Source organism: Falco biarmicus (assembly GCF_023638135.1).
Source record: "Falco biarmicus isolate bFalBia1 chromosome 13 unlocalized genomic scaffold, bFalBia1.pri SUPER_13_unloc_3, whole genome shotgun sequence".
Classification (NCBI taxonomy): domain Eukaryota; kingdom Metazoa; phylum Chordata; class Aves; order Falconiformes; family Falconidae; genus Falco; species Falco biarmicus.
In genome coordinates this window covers 14859-40844 of record NW_026611658.1, presented here as the reverse complement: position 1 = coordinate 40844, position 25986 = coordinate 14859, and the positions used below count along the sequence as shown (strand labels likewise).

Sequence of the window (25986 nt, the reverse complement as noted above, 5' to 3'; positions counted from 1 at the left end):
TGCCGACGGTGGGGTCTGCGTTTGGGGGGGGGGGGGGGTCCAGAGGGGTCTCCCACCCCCCAAACGCCCCCCTTTTCCCCTCTGCGCCCCCCTCAGGCACAGCCGCGCGTACCTGCACGCCCTCCTGCGCAGCGAGTCGGCCGCCCTGCACCACCTCACCGTCCACAACATTGCCCTAACCAGGTGGGGGGGGGCTGGGAGTGCCGGGGGGGGGGGGGTCCCTGGTGCCCCTGGTGCCCCCCATAACCCCCCCCCAACCCTGTGCCCCCCCCCAGCTCAACCTGATGGGCTCCATCCGCGAGAGCAATCCTGGCCCAGCGCTTCCCTGAGTTCGTCCGGGGGTTCATGAGCACCATGTATGGGGGGGGGAGTCCCCGCCTGGGTCACCGAGGCTCTGGCCACCGTCGGCATCACCCTGGACTGAGCGGGGACCCCCAACCCCTCCCCCCGGGTTCCTCCTTCCCACACACCGACAGTTTTGTAATTTTGGTTGGGGTTTTTTTTTTTTACTGTTTTGGGGAGTTTTTGTAGGGGGGGGTGGGGGGCTGCAGCAGCGCTTGAATAAAGTTTCTTGGTGGAAACAGCAGCTTGTGCGGGTCTGAATGGGTCTGGGGGGGGTAAAGTGGGTCGGGGGGGCACATGGGTCTGGGGGGTCTGAATGGGTCTGGGGGGCATGTGGGTCTGGGGGAGTAAATGGGGGTCTGGGGGGTCACCATGGGTCTGGGGGGGTCTGAATGGGTCTGTGGGGCACATGGGGTCTGGGGGTAATGGGTCTGGGGGGGTAAATTGGGTCTGGGGGGGCACGTGAGTCTGGGGGAAATGGGTCGGGGGGGGCACATGGGTCTGGGGGGACTAAGCCTGGGGGGGTAAATTGGGTCAGAGGGAGTGGATCTGGGGGGGCACGTGGGGCTGGGGGCTGCCAGGGAATTAGTCTGGGGGGGTAAATTGGGTCTGGGGGGGAATGGGTCTGGGGTAAATTGGGTTGGGCAAATGGGTCTGGGGGGGCACGTGGGTGGGAGGGGGAAATGGGTCTGGGGGGGGAACGGGCCCCATTTGCTCACCCATTTGAGGACCCCCGGTGGGACCACCCCGCTGCCCATGGCGGGACCCCCGGCGGGACCCCCGCTGGGCCAGGCCCCTGCGCCGGCCGCGGGAGGAAGTTTGTGGACGGGGGTGGGGTGGCCACGTGGGTGCCCACGGCTGCGTCCACCCGCGGTTCTGCCACCGGTGCCACCCGCCCGCAGCGACGCCGGCAGGTGAGCGGCCACTGGGAGCCACTGGGAGCCGCTGGGAAGGGCTGGGAGCAGCACCTGGGGCACCTGGAAGCGGACTGGGAGCGACTGGGAGTGACTGGGAGCCGCTGGGAAGGGCTGGGAGCAGCACCTGGGGCACCTGGAAGCGACTGGGAGCGACTGGGAGTGACTGGGAGCCGCTGGGAAGGGCTGGGAGCAGCACCTGGGGCACCTGGAAGCGACTGGGAGTGACTGGAGCCGCTGGGAAGGGCTGGGAGCAGCACCTGGGGCACCTGGGAGTGACGGGGAGCAACTGGGAGTGAGTGGGAGCCGCTGGGAAGGGCTGGGAGCAGCACCTGGGGCACCTGGGAGTGACCGGAGCTACTGGGAGTGACTGGGAGCCGCTGGGAAGGGCTGGGAGCAGCACCTGGGGCACCTGAGAATGACTGGAAGCTACTGGGAGCATGCTGGGAAAGGGCTAGGAGCAGCAACCTGGGGCACTGGGCGCTGCTGGGAGCCACTGGGAAGGGCTGGAGCTGCACCTGGAGCACCTTGGAGTGAGTGGGAGTGAGTGGGAGCCGCTGGGAAGGGCTGGGAGGCTGCACCTGGGGCACTGGGAGCTGCTGGGAGCCACTGGGAAGGGCTGGAGCTGCACCTGGAGCACCTTGGAGTGAGTGGGAGTGAGTGGGAGCCGCTGGGAAGGGCTGGGAGCTGCACCTGGAGCTACTGGGAGCAGCACCTGAAGCAGCTGGGAGAGACTGGAAGGGACTAGGAGCAGCACCTGGAGCACCTGAGAGCGACTGGGAGCCACTGGGAATGACTGGGAAGGGCTGGGATCTGTGGCAAGAAGAGCCACAGGACAAACGGGGAGGAACTGGGCAAGGAGCGGAGCTGTGCCCCAGGGAAACTGGGATGAATTGGGGAAAGGCAGAGTGCTGCACTGGCGAGTGAACTGGGAAAACTGGGCAGAGCTGGGGAGCTGCACCCAGGAGTGAACTGGGGAGAACTGGGCAGAGCTGGGGTCTTGGCCTCAGGACCCCTGGGGGCTCCCTCCTGGCAGTGTGACTTCCAACTGGTTTTACTGGTTTTACTGGCTGTGGCACCTGGAGTGGGGTTGTGACACCCGGGGCTGCGGGCAGCGCCGTACGGAGACACCCCCCGGCCCACCCGGGGCTGCCCCTGACACCCATCACCCCCCATCTCCCCCCGACCCCTCTCTGTCCCCCCCCCAGCCCCCCTCTCTGCCCCCCTCCCAACCCCCGTGCCCCCCCTGGACCCCCTGACCCATTTCTAAACCCCCCGTGTCCCCCTCTGCCCCCCCAGGCCCCAGCAGATGGAGAGTGGTGCTGAGCGACAGGGTTTGGGTGCTGAGCGAGCGGCTGGGTGGGCGCTGGGTGGGTTTCGGGTGCTGAGCGAGCGGCTGGGTGGGCGCTGGGTGTGGTTTCGGGGTGCTGAGCGAGCGGCTGGGTGGGCGCTGGGTGGGTTTCAGGTGCTGAGCGAGCGGCTGGGTGGGCGCTGGGTGGGGTTTCGGGTGCTGAGCGAGCGGCTGGGTGGGCGCTGGGTGGGTTTCAGGTGCTGAGCGAGCGGCTGGGTGGGCGCTGGGTGGGTTTCGGGTGCTGATGCGAGCGGCTGGGTGGGCGCTGGGTGGGTTTCAGGTGCTGAGCGAGCGGGCTGGGTGGGCGCTGGGTGGGTTTCGGGGTGCTGAGTGGAAGGCGGCTGGGTGGGCGCTGGGTGGGTTTTCGGGTGCTGAGGCGAGCGGCTGGGTGGGCGCTGGGTGGGTTTCGGGTGCCCCCGCCGCGCTCTGAGGCACCGTCTCTCCCGCAGGCGCCGTCCGGAGCCATGATGCGCCAGCTGAGCCTGCGCCTGCTGCTGCTGGCCCGTCCTGCCGTGGCTGGTGCTGCTGGTGCTGCGGGTGCAGCGCATCGCCTGAGGACCCCGCCACCGCCACCCGCCGCGCCCAGCCAAAGCGCCGCCGCGCCGCCACGCCAGCCCGGGGTGGGTTTCCAGTGGCGCGGAGCATCGGGCCCCCCCGGCATCCCCCCGGCGCCCCCCCGGCACCCGCTGCAGCCGCCCTACCCCCACCCCTACCGCTTCCCTCCTCAACCAGCCCCCACAAGTGCCGGAGCGGGCGCCATTTCCTGGTGCTGCTGGTGGCGACGGAGCCGAAGGACATCGCCGGCCGACACGCCATCCGGCAAACGTGGGGCAACGAGAGCGCGGTGCCGGGGGTCTCCATCCTGCGGCTCTTCCTCCTCGGCATGCAGCCGGTGTTCAGCGCGGCGCTGCGGGCGGCGCTGGAGGAGGAGAACCACCTGCACCGCGACCTCCTCCAGCAGGATTTTTGGGACACCTACCACAACCTGACGCTGAAGACGCTGATGGGGATGGAGTGGGTCACCAGGCACTGCCCCGGCGCCGCCTACGTCCTCAAGGCCGACCGCGACGTCTTCCTCAACCTGCCCTACCTGGTGCGCCAGTTCCTGCTGCCCCCCAAGAAGAATTTCATCACCGGTTACGTCTACCGCAACACGGGGGCCGTTGCGCAGCAAAGCCTACAAGTGGTACGTGCCGCGCCGGGTCTACCCCGCCGCCACCTACCCGCCCTACTGCGGCGGGGCCGCCTACGTCCTCTCCGGCGATTTGGCTGCGAAAATTTACCGCGTCGCCCAAACGTTGCCGGTGATCAACATGGAAGACGCTTTCGTGGGCATCTGCCTGCGGGCGCTGGGGGGTCGGCGTCACCGACAGCCCCTGGGGGGTCTTCAACATGTACCACGTCGAGTACGAGCGGTGCCCGCTTCTCCCGCCTGGTGATGGTCCATCACTTCCCAGCCGCACGAGCTGCTCCGGATCTGGCCGCACTTCACCGCGCCCAACGCCACGTGCCAGGACGAGCTGCGGCCGCGGCGCTGAGGCCGGGGTTGCCCGCGCCCACCGGGACCCACCGGGGACTTTTTGGTTGGGCTGTGGGTCCCGGTGCCAGCCACCAAACCTCACCCCCATCCCCCCACACCGGTGCAGCCGAAGCTGCCAGACCAGCTGCTTCACTTTTTTCTCATAATTATTAATTATTATTATTAATTGTTGATTTTGTGGTTGTTCTGAGCCTGCTGGGCTCGGCGCGCCGGCACCACACCGGCGGTAACGCCGCGCCCGCCTTAACTTATAACCGATATTTATAATAAAGAATTTGGAGCCAGCCGGAGCGTGCCGACCGCATCGTCTCTCCCAGCGCCAGCACCGCGCCTCGGGGGCACCCGGTGGGCGACCACCCCCCCAAAACGGTGGCGGCCAGTGGCGTTGGGGGTGAGCAGCGAACCAGAAAACACCGGTGCGAGGCGATGCCAAACCACCGCAGCGTGGTGGTGATGCCGGAGCCGAGCGTCGCTCCGGCACTGCCCGGAGGAGCTCAACAGGCAGCTCTGGCGCTGGGTTTGGTGGAAAAAAAGGGGATTTTGGTCCCTGCGTTGGTCTAAGGGGGGGGATGCGGCAGGTGCTGGGAGATTTGGGCGCGGGGAGCCACCCGGTTCCATCACCCCGCGCTGGCAAACGCGGTGTGGACGGTGATGGACCCGAGCCGGGGACCGGTGTTTTGGGTTGAGGGGGGGAGCAGCGCGGCTCCGGCACCGGGAAGTCACCCGGATTCGCCAGCACCGGGAAATCCCCGCCGGGATTCGGGGGGCGGGGTTCAAGGTCACCCCCCCACCCTCTGCCAGGAACCGGGCGCGTCCGCCGCAGGGCTGGCAGCCAGCACGGCGCGGCGCCGGTGACGGTTTGGCCAAAGTCCCAACCCGCCTGCTCTCCAACACCCGGGTTCGAGCCATTAAAATCGGGGGAAATGGGGAAAGTTCTGGGCTTGGGGTGGGGTTTTTTTGGGGTTTTTTTTTGAGCCGGGATATTTGGGGTTTGGGGCAGAATATTTGGATTTTAGGGCAATGTATTCCCAGATTTGAGGGTGGGGGTATCCCCATTTTTGGGGCAGGATATCCCACTTTTGGGGCAAAAACATCCCCACTTTGGGTCAAAACATCCCCATTTTGGCGCATAACATCCCCACTTTTGGGGGCAAACCTCCCACTTTTGGGGCAAAACATCCCCACTTTGGGTCAAAACACCCCCCATTTTGGGGCCAAACACCCCCATTTTGGGGCCAAAACACCCCCATTTTGGGGCAAAACATCCCACTTCTGGGGCAAAACATCCCCACTTTGGAGTCAAACGCCCCCATTTTGGGGCCAACCCCCCCCACTTTGGGGCCGAACCTCCCACTTTTGGGGCCAAACACCCTCACTTTGGGGCCAACCCCCCTACTTTGGGGCCAAACACCCCCACTTTGGGGCCAAACACCCCCACTTTGGGGCCAAACACCCCCACTTTGGGGCAGGCTCTCACAGGCCACGACAGCCCTGGCACGCGCCGTCAGACGCCGCGTTCGGAGACCAAGACATCAAGAGTTTTGTGTTTATTTGTCTACATTCAGCTGACTCCAGATGTCCTGCCTGAGGGATCCAGGCATACAAAACCCACTCTTTCCCACTGGTTTTTAAAATAAAATCTTCACTTATAAAACTGAAAACACTAAAGCATTAAAATACAGAAAAGCTCGTTTAAACTCACTTCACAAAAGCATTAACGGAGGACATATCCCTTCTCTATTTAAAGCCACGCCGCGTTCGCGCCGCCATGTCGATTTTTAAATAGAAAAAGGATACGGAAATCGTATGAACTCCAAAAAAAAAAACCCAAAAAAAAACCAAAAACAAAAAAAAAAACCCTCGGAAAAAAAATAATCCTATTTAGACAAAGTTGTAATGGCAACTAACAAACCATTAAATACAGAGATGCCCAAAATACAGCTAAGTATGGAATTACAGGTACTCAACCATTAGTGACCAGTATCACAAAGAGCACTGCAACATGGAAACGGGGGGGCCAGGGGGGCTGGTTGGTTTGGTTTTTTGTTTCGTTTGTTGTTTTTTTTTGTTTTGTTTTTTTTTTTTAACGTGTTTACCGTGAGGCGATAAAACTGAATATTCCAAGGGTGGTGGAGCGCGGGGGGGTAAGAAAGCCCCGCGCCCGCGGGGAGGGGGAGCAGGGGCGGCTTTATCTGTACTGGTAATTCATGCTGTGGTCGTTTCTGCCGTAGCCGCCTTGGGACGCTTGGTAGGAGCTGGGGGGGCCGCTGTAATTTTGGCCTGAGCCGGGGGAGTTGTAGTTGGACTGGAGGAATATCCACCTGCGGAGGGGGAGAAGGGGGAAAGAAGCTCAGTGCCGACGGCGGCGTCAAAATTAAATAAAAAATAATTATTTAAAGGTAGAATCGGAGCTCTCGCGCTGAGCCGGGACCCGCTGCCACTCGCAAATAAAAAATACTCTATCGGGACGTGTCGCATACTGACCTTGCTTACCTTGGTACGAGGACCCTCCGCCCCCAGAGCCTCCCCCATAGCCACCGTGCGAGCCGGTGTTGTAGGAGGCACCTCCCGAGTAGTTATTTCCTCCGCCTCCGCGGCCGCTGTTGGCCACCGTAACCTGTGAAGGGAGAGTGTGGTGAGCGTGGCGAGCACGGTGAGCGTGGTGAGCAGGGCAAGCACGGGGAGCACGGGGAGCACGGGGAGCACAGCGAGCACGGGGAGCACAGCGAGCACGGGGGAGCACGGTGAGCACGGTGAGCACTGGGGAGCATGGTAGCTCTGCCGTCACCACACACGGCCAGAGGGTGCCGGATCTGCAGGGAGGTGCCTAGGAGGGTCGCCCCAGGCAAGGCAGCTGCCAGGAGCCGAAGCCCCCCACCCCAGCCCCCTGGGGTGCTAAAAGCCCCCGCGGAAGGGGCCGGCAGCGGGATCGGCCGCGGTGAGCGCGAGGATCGGTGCTGAGCAGCGCGCCCAGCCCCAGCACAGAGAGCCAAGAACCGATGGTGAAACAGCAACGCGGAGCGGGGGATCCCCCCCGACGTCAGAGCAGGGCTCGGGGGGCAGCCGGCGGGTTTCCCGGCCTCGGGGTGAACTCATCCAGCCCGATCAGCCAATGGATCGACTCATGGATCCGCTAAGGGATCCGCTAATAGACTGGCTAATAGATGGGCTAACGGATCAGGTAATAGATGGGCTAACGGATCAGGTAATAGAATCAGGTAATAGATGGGCTAACGGATCAGGTAATCAGTCCAGTAACAGATCAGGTAATAAAATCAGTTAATCCATCAGGTAATGGATCAGGTAATAAATCAGCTAATGGATCAGGTGATAGATCAGGTAATAGATCGGGTAAAGGATTGGCTAACAAATCCAGTAATAGATCAGGTAATAGATCGGGTAAAGGACTGGCTAATTAATCAGGTAACAAATCAGCTAAGGGATGGGCTAGTGGATCAGTAACGGATCACCTAAACCCTTCCATGACGTCATGCCCTCCCGGTTCCCAGAACGGCGGGGTGGTTTGGGCGGGCAGGGACCCCTCCCCCCCCTCCAAGCCCCCCCTCCCCCCCCCGCGGGTCTCCCCAGCGCCTCCCCTCCCCCTCCCGGGGCACGCACTGAATCTACTCACTGAATTTACTCTCGTAGTTGTAGTCGGAGCCGCCGCCACCGGGCGAGTTGTAGGAGTTGGAGTAGGAGGAGTAGTTGCCCTGGCCGTGGTTGTAGCCCTTCTGCTTGCCCTGCGGCGGGCCGTAGTTGCTGTACTGGTTTTGGTTGTAGGACTGCTGCTGCTGGCCCTGGTGGGACTGGTACCCCGAGCCGTAGGAGGGTTTCTGCTGCCCCCCGTGCTGCTGCTTCTTCCCGCCGTGCTTCGGAGGGACGGGGCGAGTTGTAGTTATCGCCGCCTTGGTAGTAGGAGCCGTAGCCGGAGGAGCCGCCGCCGCCGCTGCCCGAGTTGGAGTGGCCGCCGTTGCTGTAGAACTGGCCTGGACAGAAAGAAGAGCGTCAGCGCCGGCAGCGCTCGGGGCGGCACGATAGGCCAGGACCAGCTCGGGGCTCCGGCGTTTTAATCCGCGTTACAGCAACTTAACGGCTGTTACTTCACCGCTCCGACAAAAGCAACCCCATTCCCGTACTGGGGGGGCGATGCCGCCCCCAGCCGCCACGGCTTTACGCAATGAGCCGGTGGTGACGCGGTGAGCGATGCACGCGCAGCGAGCGATGCACCGCTCCCTCCGAAGGCGGCTGCTCCCCCCGCGGTTACCCAAACCCTCCGGCGCCTCACAACGCTCCCGGTTGCGACCACCAGAAGACCCGGGTTGATTCTAATTTACCGGCAGCGCCACGGCCAAGCTCTCGGAACGAGCGGAACGTCGGGGCGCTCCTCACGCCCGGCTCAGTGTCAGAAAAGTTGCTCTGGGGTCGGGCTCGCTGAGTGCAATCCCGATTTTTCAGGAATAAAAGCCGCTAGGATCGAACCGCAAAACCGGCACCAGCTCGGGGAAGGCAGCTGCACCCCCAGGAGAGGGCAAGATGTGCCGGCGCCCTCCTTAAACGGGAGGAAAATTTAGGGAAAAAGGAGGCAAAGAGTAAAATCCCGTGCCCTTCGCTTCCCAGGTCCATGCGGGACCACTGGGATGGCTCCGGGTGAAGCCAAATCCCAGCTTGGCTCCGAAATCCGGCGCGGGTGCAGGGAGGAGCCACAGCCCCCTCCAGCCCCTCGCCTTCAATGTTTCAAACCATTCCATCGCTTCTGGCCTCCTCCCCCTGCGCTAAAGCCAGACCTTCCGCCACATCGTTATTTCCCCCCCCTCCTTTCCCGCAGATCCTGCTTCCGCGGCGCGGCAGCGATGCTCCGTAATAAACGTCTCTCCGGCCAACAGTGCCACGGGGGGAGCGAAAGATTTCTCTGCCAAGTGACGCCCTGCTCCGTCCATCCGACTAAAATCCCCGTCTTTGGTGCCGGGAAGGAGCGCGGGGACCCCCGAGGCGGGCGGCACGGCCAGCACCGCCCAGGTCAGTATTTCTGGGATTTCCCGTCTCATACCAGCGCCTCGTATTTAACTAGGAACCCCAGCGCCCTTTGCCGGGGGCTTATCTGGGGCTTTGCCCAAACCAACGCTGAGGATGGCAGAGAGCCAGTTGCCAGGGCGGTTACCCGGACGGGCAGGCGCAGAAGGACGGGCAGGTGGCCTAAGGACACGCAGACAATGAAGATGGGCAGGTGCCCAAGGACGGGCAGGCACCTAAGGACGGGCAGGCGGCCAAGGACCTAAGGACGGGCAGGTGATTTAAGGACGGGCAGGTGCCCAAGGACGGACAGGCACCTAAGGACACACAGATGCTTAGGGACGGGCAGAGCAGGGCGCCCCAGAGACAGGGCAGACGCCTAAGGACTAAGGATGAGCAGGCGATTAAGGACGGGCAGGAGCCCAAGGACAAGCAGGAGCCCAAGGACCTAAGGACGGGCAGGTGATTGAGGATGGGCAGGTGCCCAAGGACACACAGATGCTTAAGGACAGGCAGAGCGGGCGCCCAAGGACGGGCAGGTGGCCAAGGGCCTAAGGACGGGCAGGCACCTAAGGGTGCACAGACGCCTAACGGCCAAGGACGGGGCAGGTGATTAAGGACAGGCAGGTGCCCAAGGACACACAGATGCTGAAGGACAGGCAGAGCGGGGCGGCCCAAGGACGGGCAGGTGATTAAGGACAGGCAGGTGCCCAAGGGACACACAGATGCTTAAGGACAGGCAGAGCGGAGCGCCTAAGGACGGGCAGGTGCCCAAGGGCCTAAGGACGGGCAGGCACCTAAGGACGCACAGATGCTTAGGGACGGGCAGAGCAGGCGCCCAGAGACAGGGCAGACGCCTAAGGACTAAGGACGGGCAGGCGATTAAGGACGGGCAGGTGCCCAAGGACGCACAGATGCTTGAGGACAGGCAGAGCGGGCGCCTAAGGACGGGCAGGTGATTAAGGACAGGCAGGAGCCCAAGGACCTAAGGACAGGCAGGCAATTAAGGACGGGCAGGCGCCCAAGGATGCACAGATGCTGAAGGACAGGCAGAGCGGGCGCCCAAGGATGAGCAGGTGATTAAGGATGAGCTGGTGCCCAAGGACAGGCAGGTGCCCAAGGAGCTAAGGACGGGCAGGCACCTAAGGATGAGCAGATGCCTGAGGGCTAAGGACAGGCAAGCGATTAAGGACAGGCAGGTGCCCAAGGACGGGCAGCCAATTAAGCACAGGCAGGTGCCCAAGGACACACAGATGCTTGAGGACGGGCAGAGCGGGCGCCCAAGGACGGGCAGCATCCCCACCTCCTTCAGGACAGGATGTCCTCCCTTGTATAAAACCTTTTTATCTCCAGCAATACCTTTCTAAAATATAATCTGGCTGGCTTTATTATTAATTACCTGCTAAACAGCTTGGACTTTTTTTCCTTTAATGCGCGTGGTAGCTCAAGAGTTTGGGGGGGGGGGGGGGCGGTTTGTTTGGGGTTTTTTGGTTTTTTTTTTAGTTTTGCCAATTTCATTACCGAGTTAACCCCAATGCTGCTGAGCCCCCCAAGTCCAACCCGCGGCACGGCGCAGCCCGGAACGGCGACAAAGAAACGCACTTTTAAACCCCCCCCCACCACCACCCCCCAAATCTCGTGGCAAGAAGAAAGGGCCGAACACTCGGAATCCGGAGCCTCGGGCCCAACTGCGCCGTTACTCCCCAGAGTTGGAGTTCAGCGGGTGGTTTAAGCGCTCCGGGGAGGCGACGAGGGTTTGGCGGCGCCGGCGCTTTGCTGTCAGCCCTCGAGGCTCAGCTCCAGCGAGCCCGTGGGTCACGTTCAGCAAGGACTCCAGGCGTTCCCCAGCGGTTGTGTTTGACGCTAACCCCTAAAGCCTGGATTATTTATTGGATCAGGATCGGAAGCACGGTTACAATACCTCGGAGGGTACGCTAGCTACCAGCCACAACACGTCCCGGCCCTCCACGTTCATCCACCAGCGTGTTACAAAGGACGTAGGGTTAAATTTCGGCACACACGAGTCCACGTACAAGTCAAACATTCGGCATGCTTTAAAAAAAGAGGAGCTGGGCCGTACTAGATTCAGAGATGTTGAAAAGTCTTCCCAATATCGAGAGGCGTGTACCCAACAGCTGGGATTTATTAAAAGGCTCAAATTTTGTACAAAACCTGCTGTAAATTAAGGACAAAGGTCGGTTTAAAACACTTCTTTAAAAATAAAGTAATGCTTTCCATAAAAAAAGCAAGGCTGGGCTTTGTGGGGTTTTTTTGTTTGTGCCTTTACGCTGAACGGAGCCGGCTTGGAAATTTGTGCCAAGTTGCACAAAAAACGGTCCCCGGGTAATCGGTTCCCCCCGTTGTGTACATCGATACGACCAAGTTCAAAGGCAAATCACAATAAAAACTGCCACTGTCTTAAGTTCTGCAGGCTAAGAGAGTTTCAGACAAGCTGCGGTGAAAAGCCACTGTTGAGGGGACACGGCACGGACACTTTGGGGGTTGGAGTTGGAGAAAATTGGAGTAAAAAGCTGTTTTGTTTTTTTGTTTTTGTTTTTGTTTTGTGCAATACTTTTTAGATGCTCTAGGAAGACCCAAAATCATGATAGCCGTAGCAGTCTGTGAAAAAGTCACCTACAAAAGGGGGAGACAGAGCAGAGAAGAAAATTAGAATTCTTTTGAAGATGGCAAAATGCGCCACATTTGCAAGTCGCGTTTTAGATTTCTCTGCTCCTGTCACCCCCCCAAGGAAGGCGCCTTCTCAAGACCAATCGCTGGGTGTTTTCAGGAAAAGTCACAATCAAAAGCGTGGCCGATAGCTTCACGTGGCTTAAAGCAGAGAAATTTAAAAGAGTCACGGTTTTCGAGGAAACGTGAAGTCACCTGGATGCGCGCTTTTAACTTTTTAACGAGTACACGAACCCGCCTTGCCTTAACTTCTCGTTCAAAAAAACCAAAAAAAACAAAACAAAAAAAAAAAATACTACTACGGAAATCGAAAAAATTCAATAGGACCCCGTAAAGGGGCTCCCAGGTACGCGCAGGGCGACCCAGTCGGAGTTTCACGCTCCCAGCAGATCGACGGGTTTCGCCAGGAAAGGCGAGAGAAAAAGAACAAAAGCCAAAGGACTTACTGTAGCCCGCCGTCGCCGAATTGCCGCCGTAACCGTAGCTGCCGTACCCAGCGCCTAGAGGAGAAGAAAAATATTTCAATAAAAATGAAACCGAGGCCAAAGCCAGCTCACCAGGGCTCAGGGCGCTCGGCCGGGCGCCGGCAGCACCTCACCTGCATTCATGTAGCCGCCGTGGTTGCCGCCGAAGCCGCCCCTGCCTCTGCCGCGGCCCTCGGATGTTGCCACCTCTGCCGCGGCCGCGCATGTTGGGCGGCGGGGGCACCTCGTTGTGCATGGGGCCGCCCATCCCGAAGCCCCGGGGTTGTGCTGCTGATGGGGGTGGGGGGGAGGGGGAAAAGAGGGAGAGAGACGTGTCACCCGGCTCCCAACCGCACCGCTGCAACCCCCCGGGGGGGGAAGGCACCTTGGGGCGCCGGCGCGCCTCCAGAAGGGCCGTCTCCAGAAAAACGGAGCGTGTTTTCTCCCAGACCGGCGGGGGGGGGTGGCTGCTCGCAAGCCCGGGAGGAGACCCTGGGTCCCCACCCCCGCAATTCCCTCCCCTCCCCCAAAAGGGATCCCACGCCGGGAGCAGTGCCCGAACCGCCGCCGGACTTACTTATCACCGCAAACTTGGGGCCCCCCCTGGCCGGCACCGGCGCTCTCTTCTTCTTGTTTTGCTCGATGGCAACGGGAGCATCCGGGAACAACTTCTCCAGTGCAGCCAGAGCCGCGTAGGCTTTTGCCACCTTTTTATTTGATCCGGCTCCTTGGAATTTCTGCCCGTCCACCTCCACCTTTGAACGGGATGGAATCAGGGCACGTGAGCGGGGAGGGCAGGGACAGAAGCCACCGTTTGGAAAAATCAACATTTCTTTTGGGTCGCGTTTGGCTTTTCCCCTTCCTCTCTTTTGGGTCGCGTTTGGCTTTTCCCCTTCCTCTCTTTTGGGTCGCGTTTGGCTTTTCCCCTTCCTCTCTTTTGGGTCGCGTTTGGCTTTTCCCCTTCCTCTCTTTTGGGTCGCGTTTGGCTTTTCCCCTTCCTCTCTTTTGGGTCGCGTTTGGCTTTTCCCCTTCCTCTCTTTTGGGTCGCGTTTGGCTTTTCCCCTTCCTCTCTTTTGGGTCGCGTTTGGCTTTTCCCCTTCCTCTCTTTTGGGTCTCGTTTGGCTTTTCCCCTTCCTCTCTTTTGGGTCTCGTTTGGCTTTTCCCCTTCCTCTCTTTTGGGTCTCGTTTGGCTTTTCCCCTTCCTCTCTTTTGGGTCTCGTTTGGCTTTTCCCCTTCCTCTCTTTGGGTCTCGTTTGGCTTTTCCCCTTCCTCTCTTTTGGGTCTCGTTTGGCTTTTTCCCCTTCCTCTCTTTTGGGTCTCGTTTGGCTTTTCCCCTTCCTCTCTTTTGGGTCTCGTTTGGCTTTTCCCCCTTCCTCTCTTTTGGGTCTCGTTTGGCTTTTCCCCTTCCCCTCTTTTGGGTCTCGTTTGGCTTTTCCCCTTCCCCTCTTTTGGGTCTCGTTTGGCTTTTCCCCCTTCCTCTCTTTTGGGTCTCGTTTGGCTTTTCCCCTTCCTCTCTTTTGGGTCTCGTTTGGCTTTTCCCCTTCCTCTCTTTTGGGTCTCGTTTGGCTTTTCCCCTTCCTCTCTTTTGGGTCTCGTTTGGTTTTTCCTTTTTTTTTTTAATTATTTTTCATGCCCACAGACAATCCCATGGGTTGGAAGAGTTCAAGGTCAGGGCGGATGGGGGGCATTGAGCAGCCTGCTCCAGGGAAAACATCCCCCCCCCCCCCCCCCCAGCTAAACTTCCCCAAATCCCTTCCAACCCAAACCCATTCTGCCCTTTCATAATTTTTGGACTCTTCTTTTAGGTTTGGAAGTTTGAGATGCCTGCGCTGGGATGAAGGCACAGCGGGGGAGAAAGGACCAGAAGCCGCCTCACCTCCATCACAAAGCGCTTGTCGTGGCTGCCGCCCGTTTCCGAAATCAGTTCGTACTTCAGCCCGCGCCTTTTCTCGTTCAGCTCCATCACGGGGTTCTTGCCGTGCTTCGTCAGAATTGGTCCCTGCTGTTTCACGTTCTGGAAGTGGAGGAGGGGGCGATGAAACGCCAAGAAAGACCCTCCACAGCCCCCCAAGTGGCTTCCGAAACGTGTCACTTTGAAACCGCCTTGGCTTGGCACAAGCTCGCCCGGCGTCTTCCGCGCTCCTAAATCCTTACCGTGACGGTAAGGGGAGCGCACGGCGCATTGCCACGGCTCGAAGGCGCTTGCCATGGCGCCCTGAGACCCCCCAAGCCCGGCCCTGAGACCCCCCCCAGCCCGGTCCTATGACCCCCCCAGCCCAGCCCTGCAAACCCCACCCCCACACTGTGACCCCCCCATCTCGGCCCTGCGAGACCATCCCAGCCCTATGACCCCCCCCCAGCCCCGGCCCTGCAAGGCGCCCCCCCAGCCCAATGGCTCGGGGTGGCCCCTCTCCCCTCTCCCACCACGCTCACCTCCGGGGTCTGATCCGCGGGGGGGGGACGCAGCAGTGGGGCGTCGAGACAGTTTCTACTACAGGCGGAGGAGCGGTGACGACGACCGGTTTCTGTTCCGTCTCCTCCGCCGATTCGTCTCCTTTCCCAGACTCTTTGCCCTCCACCCCCGTGGGCAAACCATGTCTTGCAAGACCTGGAGGAAGGAGAGTCGGAGAAGTGGGTGAAGAGCCCTCGTCTGGACGAGCCGCCGGCGCGTGCCCGCCCCGTTTTGAGGGTAAAACCTCCAGAATGTTCTCGTGAATCCTCTTGCTGACCCTGCTCCAGCGCCGGGCAGGGCGCAGAGGCCACGCGGTGCCCACGCCGCCTCGGCGCTCAGCTCCCCCCCCTCGCCTGCCCCGAAGGGCTGGTGACATTTTCCGCGTTCGGCGGCGGGTGACCAGCCTTCAGCACCCTCTGGTTGCCCTCTGGAGATGTCAGCGTGGAACCGTCTCCCCCCGAGCGCCCCGCCGCAGCGAACCGACCCAGGCGGCTCTTACCTTCACCGCCACGTGCAATTTGGCCGTCTTTTTGGAAGGTCCCGACGCCCTCAAACGTGCTGCCGTCGATTTCCACAGACATCGTAAAGATAGGAGCATGAACGGGGCCGGTCTGAGAGACCAGTTTGTACTGGAGCCCAGGTTTTAACTGGTTTAGTTTCATCAGCGCGTTCATGGCCTGGGGAGGTTCGAGTTTTTCCTCTGAATCGAGAGAAAGGGGGAAAAAAAAAAAAAAAACAAACCAAAAAAAAAAAAAAAAAAAAAAAAAAAAAAAGAAACAAAAAAAAAAACCCCAAACAAAAGTTGGCGGATGTTTTCACCTCTCTCCAAGCAGCACAAGCCATTTCAGACAAGTTCTGATCTCGGTTTTTCCTCCTTGCGAGGATTTACGTCAAAATCCGAGGGGCGTTCAGGTTTTGCTTTAAAACCCACAGCCCCCGTCCGTCATCCCCAGGCCCAACGCCCCCCGGAGCAAATCCGCAACCTGCCCCCCCCCCCCGCCTGCCAACAGCCCCCGGGCCGCCCTTTGTACCTACCTCTCGTTAACTCAATACCTTTTTTCTGAATCTTCTTTTTCTTTTTGCTGGGTGATTTCTCCTCTCCGTCTTCCTCCATCGGACGCTTCATGGGGGTGACGGCGTACGTCGTGCTGGGAGGGATCTGGACTGTAACGACGGTTAGAAAAAACACCTAAGCCTTCTGGTTTCCAGCAAAAGCCTTTCGCCGCGTGAGCTGGGTGTTTTGTTGGGGTTTTTTTGGTTGGTTGGTTGTTGGTTTTTTTTCAGTGGGTTTTCTTCCCCAGCGAGTACCTACCCGTATAGTCAACAGGGTTTTCGTTCTTTGGTTTCTTGGGCATTTTGGAAGGTAGGGGATCCATCCCCAAGACTTTGTGGAGCTGGCCAAAAGCAGCGAGTCTCAGAGCGTGCTAGAAAGATGAAACGTGTGTTACTGGGAGGCGCAAGCGGCCGCGCCGATCTCCGTTCCCTGCACAGTTTCAGACAGGAACATTCTACCCACCCCTACACAGAAAAATCCTCATCGGTTTAAATAGGACTCTCTGAATTTTGCCAAGTTGGACCCAAAAAACACGGGTCACGGCAGGAGGTCACTATTTAAAACCTGATAACTTTGCTTCTGGTTGGCCAAGCTACAAAATTCCTTAGCGGTGCGGGACCCATTCGTATCGCTTTTACTGGACTGGGTATTAAAAAAGTTAACACCGACCTCCGTGAGGCGACTATTCTACCGTTAACCAATACGGGAGTTCAGAGGCAGTGGAACTGGTGAAGTTTTCGTAACATCTGTAGTCAAAACTATACCTGAGCACTCTGTGTGATATCTTCCCTTTGTTGTCTGTCTAGATGCCCAATAGCATCAGTGGCTTCTTTTTCACAAGGATCATAAATACCAGAACCATCTGAAGGCAGGAAACAAGGAAGATATGCAGAGAATTATCCTGGTGTTTCTAAAGAAACTAAACTAAGTATTCCCTTGGCATCAATCAACACTCATCTCTCGAAGAACACGGACCGACACGATCCATCCAACGTCCAACATTCTGAAACTGGCCTGGGCTAATTTACACGTACGAGGAGCGGCGAAGCTGGTCGCCACCGCTCAGGAAACCAATTTTACGCTCGGAGAAAACTGGCACCTCGCTCTACAGGGTTGGTGGTTTTGGGGTTTTGTTTTGTTTTGTTTTTTCTTAAATCATGGGTCCGTAGCTCTGAACAGGCGTGCCCTAAGGAACAGCGAGGTACTGTAGTACCCGTGTGTGCTGGGGGGGCTTTTCCGAGCTCCGAACCTTGAGCCACGCGCGCGCCACCAGGGATTTCTCCAACGCTAAGGCCAGGTAACCGCGCCTCTGAGCTTCAACCCCGTCTCTCGTTTCGGCTTCGCTTTGAAATGTAAATGCAGAGAACCACCTAACCTGGCATAACGATTCCCGAGGCGAGGCATTCCAGAACCCTCCTCAGCGCCTCGCCGGCGCCCATGGGTCTGTTGGCCGTCCCGATGGATTTCTCGCACAGCAGCTCTAGAGGCTGAAAAAGGACGGTTTGGAAGTGAGAGACATGCCTGCGGGGACGGCTGGAAGCTGCTGCAAATTCACTCAAGGATTTACAACGTCGAGAACCGCAAAACCCATCGAGGCGTTTACATCCCAGCCAGCCGCTCGCGTGTCTTTTCGGGGCGGAAAATTTTCCTCACGCCGCCCATGTCTACCAGCTGACGGCAGGGGACGGAGCAGCGGCACCGAGAGCGGAAAAATGAAAGGAAAAAACCACAAAAAAAAAAAAAAAAAAAAAAAAAAAAAAAAAAAAGGAAATTACCCATCCTCTCAGCGGCGCCCACGTAGGAACCCGAGTACACAGGTCTCGCAGCACTCGTATCACTATGACACACGACTTCAGCCCGTTTGCCCTGGCCTAGGAAAAGAAGCAGAAGCGGGGCGGGCGTTCAACACGGCACCCCCGGACTGCCGGCTCGCGGACAAATTCGTTTTTTTTGCGGTGCTACTTTGTCAAGGGTAAGCGGTATGTCGCGTTACCATCTTACGGCTTTGCAATGGTCGCGTACCAAAGGCAACGTTACTCTTGACACAAAGCAGCAGCTCTGCGTCCACCCTTTAGAAAAAAAAAAAAAAAGGTTCCTTCCGAACGTTTAATTCGCTTAAGTGCCTCTTTAGCGACTGTACCGCCGACAGACGCTAAGTTCAGCACATCTAGTTACCATCCGCCGTTAAAAGTATTTTAAATATATATATAAAAAAAAAAAAAAAAATTAGTCAGCCCCTTAATACTTTTACGAATTTTCTACTTAAAGACAAATATAAGAACAAAATGCAAACCTGGAACCACTTGGCGTGTCGCAGTGACGCCAAGGCAGCAAGGCATTTCTGCCTGTCCAGAACGTCCGGGGAGTCGTTGACTGATAGCGTTTCTATTCGTGGATGGAATAAGAAGACAAGGCACAGTTTGACCAAGGGGGTTCTGTCAGGCGGCGAGGGGACGAGGCAGCTTCCTAACGGGCAGCTGAGGCTCCCAAAAGATCCTGATCTACATCCCGTACCCGGGAAGGCTGGGGTCTGCAGTGCGCTCGCCTAACGGCCTCGCTTCGGAAATTAAAACTGCAGAGGGGGCGGGGGACAAGGTCAATTAACGGGAGACGGAGCAATAATCTGCTCTCGAGGAGGAGCCGGGGCGTGGAACGGGATGGGAATCCTTTACGGCTCGCACAAGGCCGGTGATGGAGCAAGGGAGGTTTTGAAATCATTCCCCGCTCCGGCGTTCAGAGCGCAGCTTTAGCAGAGGAGTTTGGGGGGGTTTGGGGGGTGGGGGGGAGCTTTGGGAGGATCGAGGGAACCCCCTCCGCCCAGAAGGGTTGCCTGCCTTGGCCCCAACCCGTGACAGAGAGCGTCCTGTTGGTCAAAGGTCCAGCGTCCCTAAAATTGACAAACTAGAAGGCTTGGTAGACGAGGTCAGATATCAAAACCATAGACAAGTCAAGAGAGCACAAAGATACCTTCCAGTCTGTGCTGCAGCAAAACTGAAGATATGGTTCGAGGGGGGGAAAAAAACAGTAACATTCTTTGAAAACTATAAAAAAAAAGCTCCAAAGTTTCTGAAGACCAGGGTTTTTAGATAAGGCTAGTGCACAGAGCCAGCGGCTGGAAGCCGCCGAGGCGACAGCGCCGTGCCTCCGACACGGGACCCGTCGCAATCCAAGCACCAAAACCACCAAACCGCCTGCCAATTTTTAATTCCCAAGGGAATTAACAGGAGAGCGGAGGGAGAAGCTAACTTTATCCAAAACTCTGCATCGCTTCCTGGCATTCGGAACTTTTTAAGCGGATAAAACAGACCCAGAGCACCTATCATTCTTGCTGCAACACAAACTGCCCGGCACATCCAATTTCATGTACATGCAAGTCATTTAACAAGAAGCCTTCGAGGTTTTTGTTTTATTTTTGGTGTGGTTTTTTGGGGTTTTTTTTGAAAAAATGTATCCGGTTTATATTTTTACGTCACTGTGCAGGCCACTCGCATGGCTGGGTACAAAACGAGATTAATACAACGAGATGACGTATTAGTGAACTCAAGGCCCAAGTGGAAAAAAAAATAACAGTAATAAAAAAAAAAGATTAAAAAAACAATTAAAAAAAGAGCAAAATACCCTCTGAAAGGTGCTACTCAGTTTCGGAAGCTCAGGCCAAATAAACCGTAACCGTGATGTCATGAGGTTGGCCGTCGCCTTACTGAATTTTGAATTTACGCGAAAATAACGATCGCCGCTTCGGCTGAAACTGAAGAGCACGCTTTACCCGTGGAATTAGCCACGGAAACGTACGGGTTTCCAGCCGGCTGTGGGCCGCTTCCAGCCTTCCATACCTCCAGCTAACTGTTTTTCCATTTCTTCTCTGACTACGGGCGACGTCAAGTGGATGGTCAGCGTCAACGGCGGCTCTTTCGTGTTCTTAATGACAATAGCGGCATCGCCAACCGACTGGATTATTTCGTATTTGTCTTCGGTGATCGCCTGCAAGAGAACCGTGCCGTTTAGCAAAGGCCCGGCTCGCCCCCGAGCGATGGGGCACGTCCCTTCCCCGCAGTGCCTGCGCGCGACGCTCCGGCTACGAGAGAAATCCACGGAACACGGCAAATCCAAAGCCACGCGCCGACAGAAATTATTTTTCCAAAGAGACGGAAAAAGGGTATCAAAACCAGTGGCATCGGCGTCTTTTTTTATTATTATTATTTTAAAATACACTTTAAAAACACCTGGGTTTTTTTTTTTTAAAAAATCAATTCCGCTCGCTCCGTAGCAAGCGCCAGCGAACCTGGGAAGGTTTTACGGGCGGGAGGTTTTTACTCACAGCAAGTTGTACTCCGAGATTGTCAGCTACTTTCTCCAGGAGATCCGTGGTGGGTTTATCTTTGCACAAAAGAACCAGCTCGAGATCCAAGTCCCCCTTCAGCAACAAGCCTTTGGCTACCAGCCCCACACGCATCACCCCGCGCAGGGTCCTCGTCAACTGCTCCGTGGCCTTCTGATCCCTGCAAGCGGAGGGGCCACCGTCACCGCGGCTGCGAGGCCACCAAAGCCACCCGAGCCCCAAGCGGATCCGCAGGGGAGGGATCCCTAAGGATTACGTGCCACACACACCCCCCCCCGTAGGATTTGCTACACCTGCCCAGGAAAATTCGCCATTCCCCTGAAATTCCCAATTTCCCCAAATTCCACAGCCAGGGAAAAGGACTTTTTTTACACCTTTGGCGAGCGGGTTTTTACTCATCGAAGCGCAAAGGACCGCGACGCCCGACAGCGCCCTTCGTCCGCTGGCGTTCCTTACCCCCCTTCCTTGTTTTCCTCATCGGCCGCCGTCTCCATGGACTCTGTTTCTGGCTGTTCCCCACCGACTTTTTCCTGCTCGTCGATCCAGTCGGACACAGCCTTGAGGGCTCGCTCCGTGTGGGAGACCATGTTCTGAACGGCCTCCAGCTCCTCCTGCGTCGGGTAAACGGCCGAGTGCTTGGCCATCACGTGGCGGTCGTCGTTCACAAAAATACGCATGGGTCGCTGGAAAGGGAATTCGGGACAATTTTAGAGGGCCCCGCGCAACGGCGACCGACCTCGCCAGCCCGCAACCTCCCGCTCCTCACCATTTTGGCTTCTGAATGTCCGCCCAAGCCTTCCAAATGGGCTTATTTAGATTCTTCCACCAAAAAGACCGTACCAGTCCCGCGCTCCTCCGCGATCTGAAAGCAAAGGAAAGCCGGTGAGCGCCGCTCCGTCCCCGCAGCCCGCCCGCCGAGCGCGCGCGGGACCGACGACGAGAACTGGACGCAAGAACCGCCATTAGAAGTAGGCAAAGTCGTTAGTGAAAGCCTCGTTTTCTGCTCCTGAGGACTCCGGGGATGATTCTTCAGAGCTGGGTTAAGCACCCAGGGTACGGGCTGCAGCCCCGCGTGTCCCACAGCCGCGTGTCACCGCACCAGGCAAACCCTTCGAGCCGTTCCGCCGCGCCACCTCCCCGAGACGCGACGACCTGGGCCCATTTTCCCTCCTACTTCTCACTCGTGGCCGTAAATCTATTATCTCAGCTCCTTCCTCCCCAAAGGCTTTGCCAGCAAAGGTGGGTTTTTCCAAAGCTCCTGGTTCTAAACCAAAGCGGATCGAAGGTAACGCACACACTGGAGCAGCTGGCACCAGGAAAATATAATTCCATGAGGTGCAGAACCAAGGGGGCCAGGAGAACCCCGGCCCAGGGGGCCAGGAGAACCAGGCTGGCACTGCCTGGCTGCCAAGCGTGGCGATGGTTTTCATTCACCCACCTCAGCTCCTCGTAAAGACCTCTCCGCCACGTGCCGCTTCTCACCCCAAAATTCGGCCCCAGAGTAAACAAGCCCGCTTCTAATTAGGACCGAGACGAGCCCAGTAGCTGCCGCCGAGTCTCTTGACTTACTTTCTCGGGAGGCAAGAGCATCGACGTCCACCAAGAACCCGGCGAGGGGTTCAAAACGCCACCTCAACCCACCGGGATCGGCTTTTTCGGCCCCGGTAACGCCGTTTCCCCCCGCCGTTGGCGTCAGAACCCACAGTCACTCGCCCGACGGTCGTTAACTTGACCGAAGTTATTTAATAAACCGCTCGCTCTCCCTCCAAGCGAAGCCGCGCAGGGGCAGCCGCGGTCCTGGTGTTTTGCGGCACCGCAGAGAATTGCCAAGCAGGAGGGAGGCAAAGGAAGAGCCTCGGCGCCTGACGATGATGAGGGTCACCACCACGGTACACCCGAGCACACCTCCGCGCCGCCTGGTAACTCCGGCTTTCGGGAACACGGCCAGCGAACGTCAACCGCGCCGCGATTCCTCCAGAGCTCACGACCAAAGCCCCGTTTTCCCGGGAGTCCTTCCACGGCGGGTGAGTTTCACCGGGAATGAGACCGGAGCGACGCTCGCTTTTGCTTTTTTTCCCCCCACCAGAACACGCCGCGAGCCGGCCCGTTCCCGGCCTCGCCGGTCATCGCTACCTCCGGCTCGCAAACCCAATGTTTTCACTTTTTACGCTTCACAGATGACACAAACTGCGAGTAAGCCCGGCCAGTTTGAATAGAAATTATCCAGGGTACTGGAATAATAATAAAAAAGCTGATTAACTGCCCAAATACTCAGCGCTTTGCCGAAGTAACGCCGTTACCACTCTACGAGGCAAGGCGAAGGGCAGGAATCGGGACCCTGCTGGGACACTTTGCTTTACAGACAGAGCTGGGACGCGCGACCCAATGAATTTTCTAGGATAAAGTTGGGAAAACTCGTTCCCTCGAGCTGCCGGCGCTGCACGGGCTCCCGTGTCCTACGGACTTGGTATTCCACGGCCCAGCAACGCCTCCGCTGCCCACCCTGCAAATATTTACGCACAGGATGATTTCGGTGGGGTTACAACTCAGGATTTAATTGCAATCAAACCCAGAGGTTAGCACCCGCCGAGCAGGGAGAATTACCTGCGAGAAGGCACGAGGCAGCTTCTCGTGCTTGCGGGTGCCAGGCTCCCGATCCGCTGCTGCTCGGGACCGGATCCCCAGGAACCTGTACGCGCTGTACGCGGTTATTTTTCTGAACCCGCCCTTAAATTTCCTCCAAGCAAGGTAAGAAGCAGTTGAAATCCACCCTAGCGAGGCAGTTGTCCCTACAGCAGCCTGCGCCACGGGAGCCCCAGCTCCTGCAATTCCTACGGACGGCGGCGAGCGCTCTTCTTGGGACCACTGGAATTTGTTTCCAGCGAGAACCCAGGAGCTGATGCTGCAGCATCACAGGATTCGCGCTTCTTGGGGGGGGAAAAGAACCACAGGAGAAGTTAAAGAACGCATGAACGGGTTCCACCGCACGCTGCTCCCGACGCCGCTCGTCGCTCAAAATCTGGGAAAAAGGAGAAACTTTGAGATTCCACCACTGCCTGAAGCCTGGCCTGCTCCGCTCCCCCCTTCCTACCGCTTCCACCACCCGCTTGGTTTCTCCAGAAACTTTCCGCTGGATTCCAGCCCTCCAAGGGTGGGAACAGCCTCCCCGAAACCCGTGTTTGGGGAGGGGGGTGCAGAGGAACGACAGAGGAACGCAAGAGGTCGGCACTCCTGCCCTGGCTGCTGAAGGCACAGGGAGAAGCGCATCCCGTTTTGGGGAAGCTTCTACGTTTTGAGTGAGAATCGGTGGGTTTTGGGGGGGGGGGGGGGGGGGCGGAGCGGAGGGTGTTTGTAGCCTGTCCTACCTGGATGGGAGGGTGGCAAAGCCATACCGCCAGGGCAGCAGCCCCCCCCTCGCAGGGATGCTCCTGCGGGTCTGGGGGCACCGAGAGCATCTCGCCCCCCCCCACAAGGTGCCTGCCCCACCGAGGGGGCGGCGGGGGCGAGCCGGGGGTCTCGCCGAGCAGCGGCGGCAGGGCGGCAGGCTCTTATTTGTTATTTTTCCTCTTTTTCTGAAGCATCCATAAGCCGGCGGCCGATATAACGGGCTGGGGGGGGGGAGGGGGGGGGACGGCGGGATAAACCCTGCAGAGGGGAGTCGGGGGTCCCATCCCCACCAAAAAAGGGGGGGGGTTGCCCCCACTCCATGCACACCCCCCTCCCCCCCACAGCCCGTGGGGCCACCATATGGGGAGAGGGGGGAGGCGCGACCCCCCAAGGGCCCAACCTCTCCCCGCACCCACGCGTGGGGGGTGGGGGTGGGGGGCGCCGCCGCCATTTTTAGGCTCGGCGAGAACAAAGCGGCGGGAAATGGGGGGGGGGGGCGCTCACAGCGCGACCCCCCTCCCCCCCCCCCCCCTCCGGCGAGCCGCGACCCCCCTCCCCACACCCTGAGGAGCGGCTGGAGGGCGGGGGGGGGCGGGGGGGGAGGGGGCGATGAGGCGCGGCCCCCCCCCTCTCCCACAAGGCCGAGCCCCCTCCCCAGCCCTCCCCTCACTCACCCCCCGGCCCCAGGGCCGCCCGCCGCCATTTTGTCTCCACAGCACAATGGGCCGGCGGGGAGGGAGGGAAGGAGGGGAAGGGGGTTGGGTCGCCCCCACACACACACGGACCCCATCCCCCCCCCAGGGCCTACCCACCCTCCTCCGCGGCCCGGCCACCCGGGCCCGCCCCCCCCCCGGGCCCGCCTCGCCCCCCCCCCCCCCCCCGCCGCCCTGGGGAGGGGGGGCCCCGGCGCGGTTCCTACCGGGAGGGCCTGGCGGCGGCGGGGTGAGGCGGCGGGGCGGGGGAGGGGGCGGGCCGGGGGGGGGGGGGAGGGGGCTGCCGGCGGTGGTCGCTGCGGCCCGGGCCCGCGGCCTGGCCGCCGTGCGCTGCGCGGTGCGGCGGGAGCCAGACTGCAGCGCGGGGGGCGGAGCCGCCGCCGGCGGGGGGCGCGGGGGGGGGCGGGGGGGAAGGGGCGGGGCGAGTGGCCACGTGAGAGGGGGCGGTGGCCAATGGGGGAGGGAGGAGGGGGTGACGTGGAGGGAGGGGCGGCGCAGGCGCGGGAGGGAGGGGCGCCACCGTGCGGCGGGAGCGGGGAGCGGCGCGGGGAGGGAGGGGAGGGCGGGGCCGGGGGGGAGCAGGGATGGGGGGGGCGGGCTGAGGGGACCGGTGGCTTCAGGGGTCTGGTGGCCTGAGGGAGGGGACCAGCGGCCTGAGGGGACCAGTAGCCTAATGGGACTGATGGCCTGAGGGGACCAGCGGCCTGAGGGGAGCAGTCTGAGAGGACCAGTGGCCTGAGGGGACCAGTAGCCTAATGGGACTGATGGCCTGAGGGGACCAGTGGCCTGAAAGGGACCGGTGGCCTGAGAGGACCAGTCTGTGGGGACCAGTGACCTGAGGTGACCAGTGGCCTAAGGGGACCGGTGGCCTGAGGGGACCACAGTCCTCAGGGGACCAGTAGCCTAATGGGACTGATGGCCTGAGGGGACCAGTGGCCTGAAAGGGACCGGTGGCCTGAGAGGACCAGTCTGTGGGGACCAGTGGCCTGAGGGGACCAGTTGGGGAGGACCAGTGGCCTGAGGGGGACTGGTGGCCTGAGGGGATCACAGACATCAGGGGACCAGCGGCCTGAGGTGACCAGTGGCCTTAGGGGACCAGTGGCCTAAGGGGACCGGTGGCCTGAGAGGACCAGTCTGTGGGAACCAGTGGCCTGAGGGGACTGGGACCAGTGGCCTGAGGGGACCAGTGGCCCACAGAGAACATGGGGCACAAAGGGGCACAGGACAGGGTGCCCCCCGCAGCAGGTGCCCCCCACAACACCCTGAGCCCTCAGAGGGGGCTGGGGGCTGGCTGCCCGCCATGGAGGGGCAGAGCCCGCCGGCCACCATGATCCTTGGCCAGGAGCCCACCATCCCACCGGCCACCGCCACGGCAGGTGAGTCTATAGCAGGGGCCACCCATGGGTGCCCGTCCCCTCCCAGCAGCGGTGCCACCAGCCACCTCTCCTGGCCCCATGGTCTTGGTGGAGGGAGGGATGAGGAGGTGATTAACCACTGCGCCGCGTGCTAATTAACCTGGGCCTTGGCTGCAGGTTCCTCCTCCCGCTGGCAGGTGGAAGGGGAACGACCCCCCGGGGGTCTTTTGCTTCTCTCCAACTTGAGTATGAACTTAAACAAGCGCCAGCATCCGAGTGAATGCTCACTCCTTAAAACAAAAATATAAAAATTAAACCTCAGCTGGGCATCGCCGCCTCCCGTGGGTCGAGGATTGTTTGATAAAACCTTGTAATTA

The 25986-nt window shown here is 59.4% G+C and overlaps 2 protein-coding genes and 1 long non-coding RNA gene across 3 annotated transcripts in view; 1 reads left to right on the top strand and 2 right to left on the bottom strand.

Annotated features, from left to right (window-relative positions):
* QTRT1 (queuine tRNA-ribosyltransferase catalytic subunit 1) overlaps positions 1–586 on the top strand; it is a 5296-nt gene extending 4710 nt beyond the window's left edge. Inside the window, 3 exon segments of the mRNA XM_056325926.1 lie at positions 44–183; positions 303–371; positions 373–586. Of these exon segments, the coding sequence (XP_056181901.1) occupies positions 44–183; positions 303–371; positions 373–424 (261 nt within the window). The 3' untranslated portion in view covers positions 425–586.
* A 5093-nt stretch (positions 587–5679) lies between these two features.
* On the bottom strand, positions 5680–6775 carry LOC130143249 (uncharacterized). The gene is made up of 2 exons (XR_008819696.1): positions 6632–6775; positions 5680–6468 (listed from the first exon to the last, which is right to left on the bottom strand). It is a non-coding gene; the product is annotated as an uncharacterized LOC130143249 (long non-coding RNA).
* A 991-nt stretch (positions 6776–7766) lies between these two features.
* On the bottom strand, positions 7767–24587 carry ILF3 (interleukin enhancer binding factor 3). The gene is given in 23 exon segments (XM_056325931.1): positions 7767–8031; positions 8033–8133; positions 12292–12345; positions 12444–12501; positions 12503–12597; positions 12887–13064; positions 14186–14323; positions 14743–14766; positions 14769–14905; positions 14908–14917; positions 15261–15308; positions 15310–15461; positions 15815–15925; positions 16074–16185; positions 16580–16677; positions 17191–17302; positions 17591–17686; positions 18109–18200; positions 19649–19796; positions 20134–20314; positions 20611–20837; positions 20921–21016; positions 24461–24587. Coding segments are annotated over 22 exon segments (2436 nt in total). The 5' UTR covers positions 20924–21016; positions 24461–24587; the 3' UTR covers positions 7767–7770.
* Positions 24588–25986: the final 1399 nt, after the last annotated feature.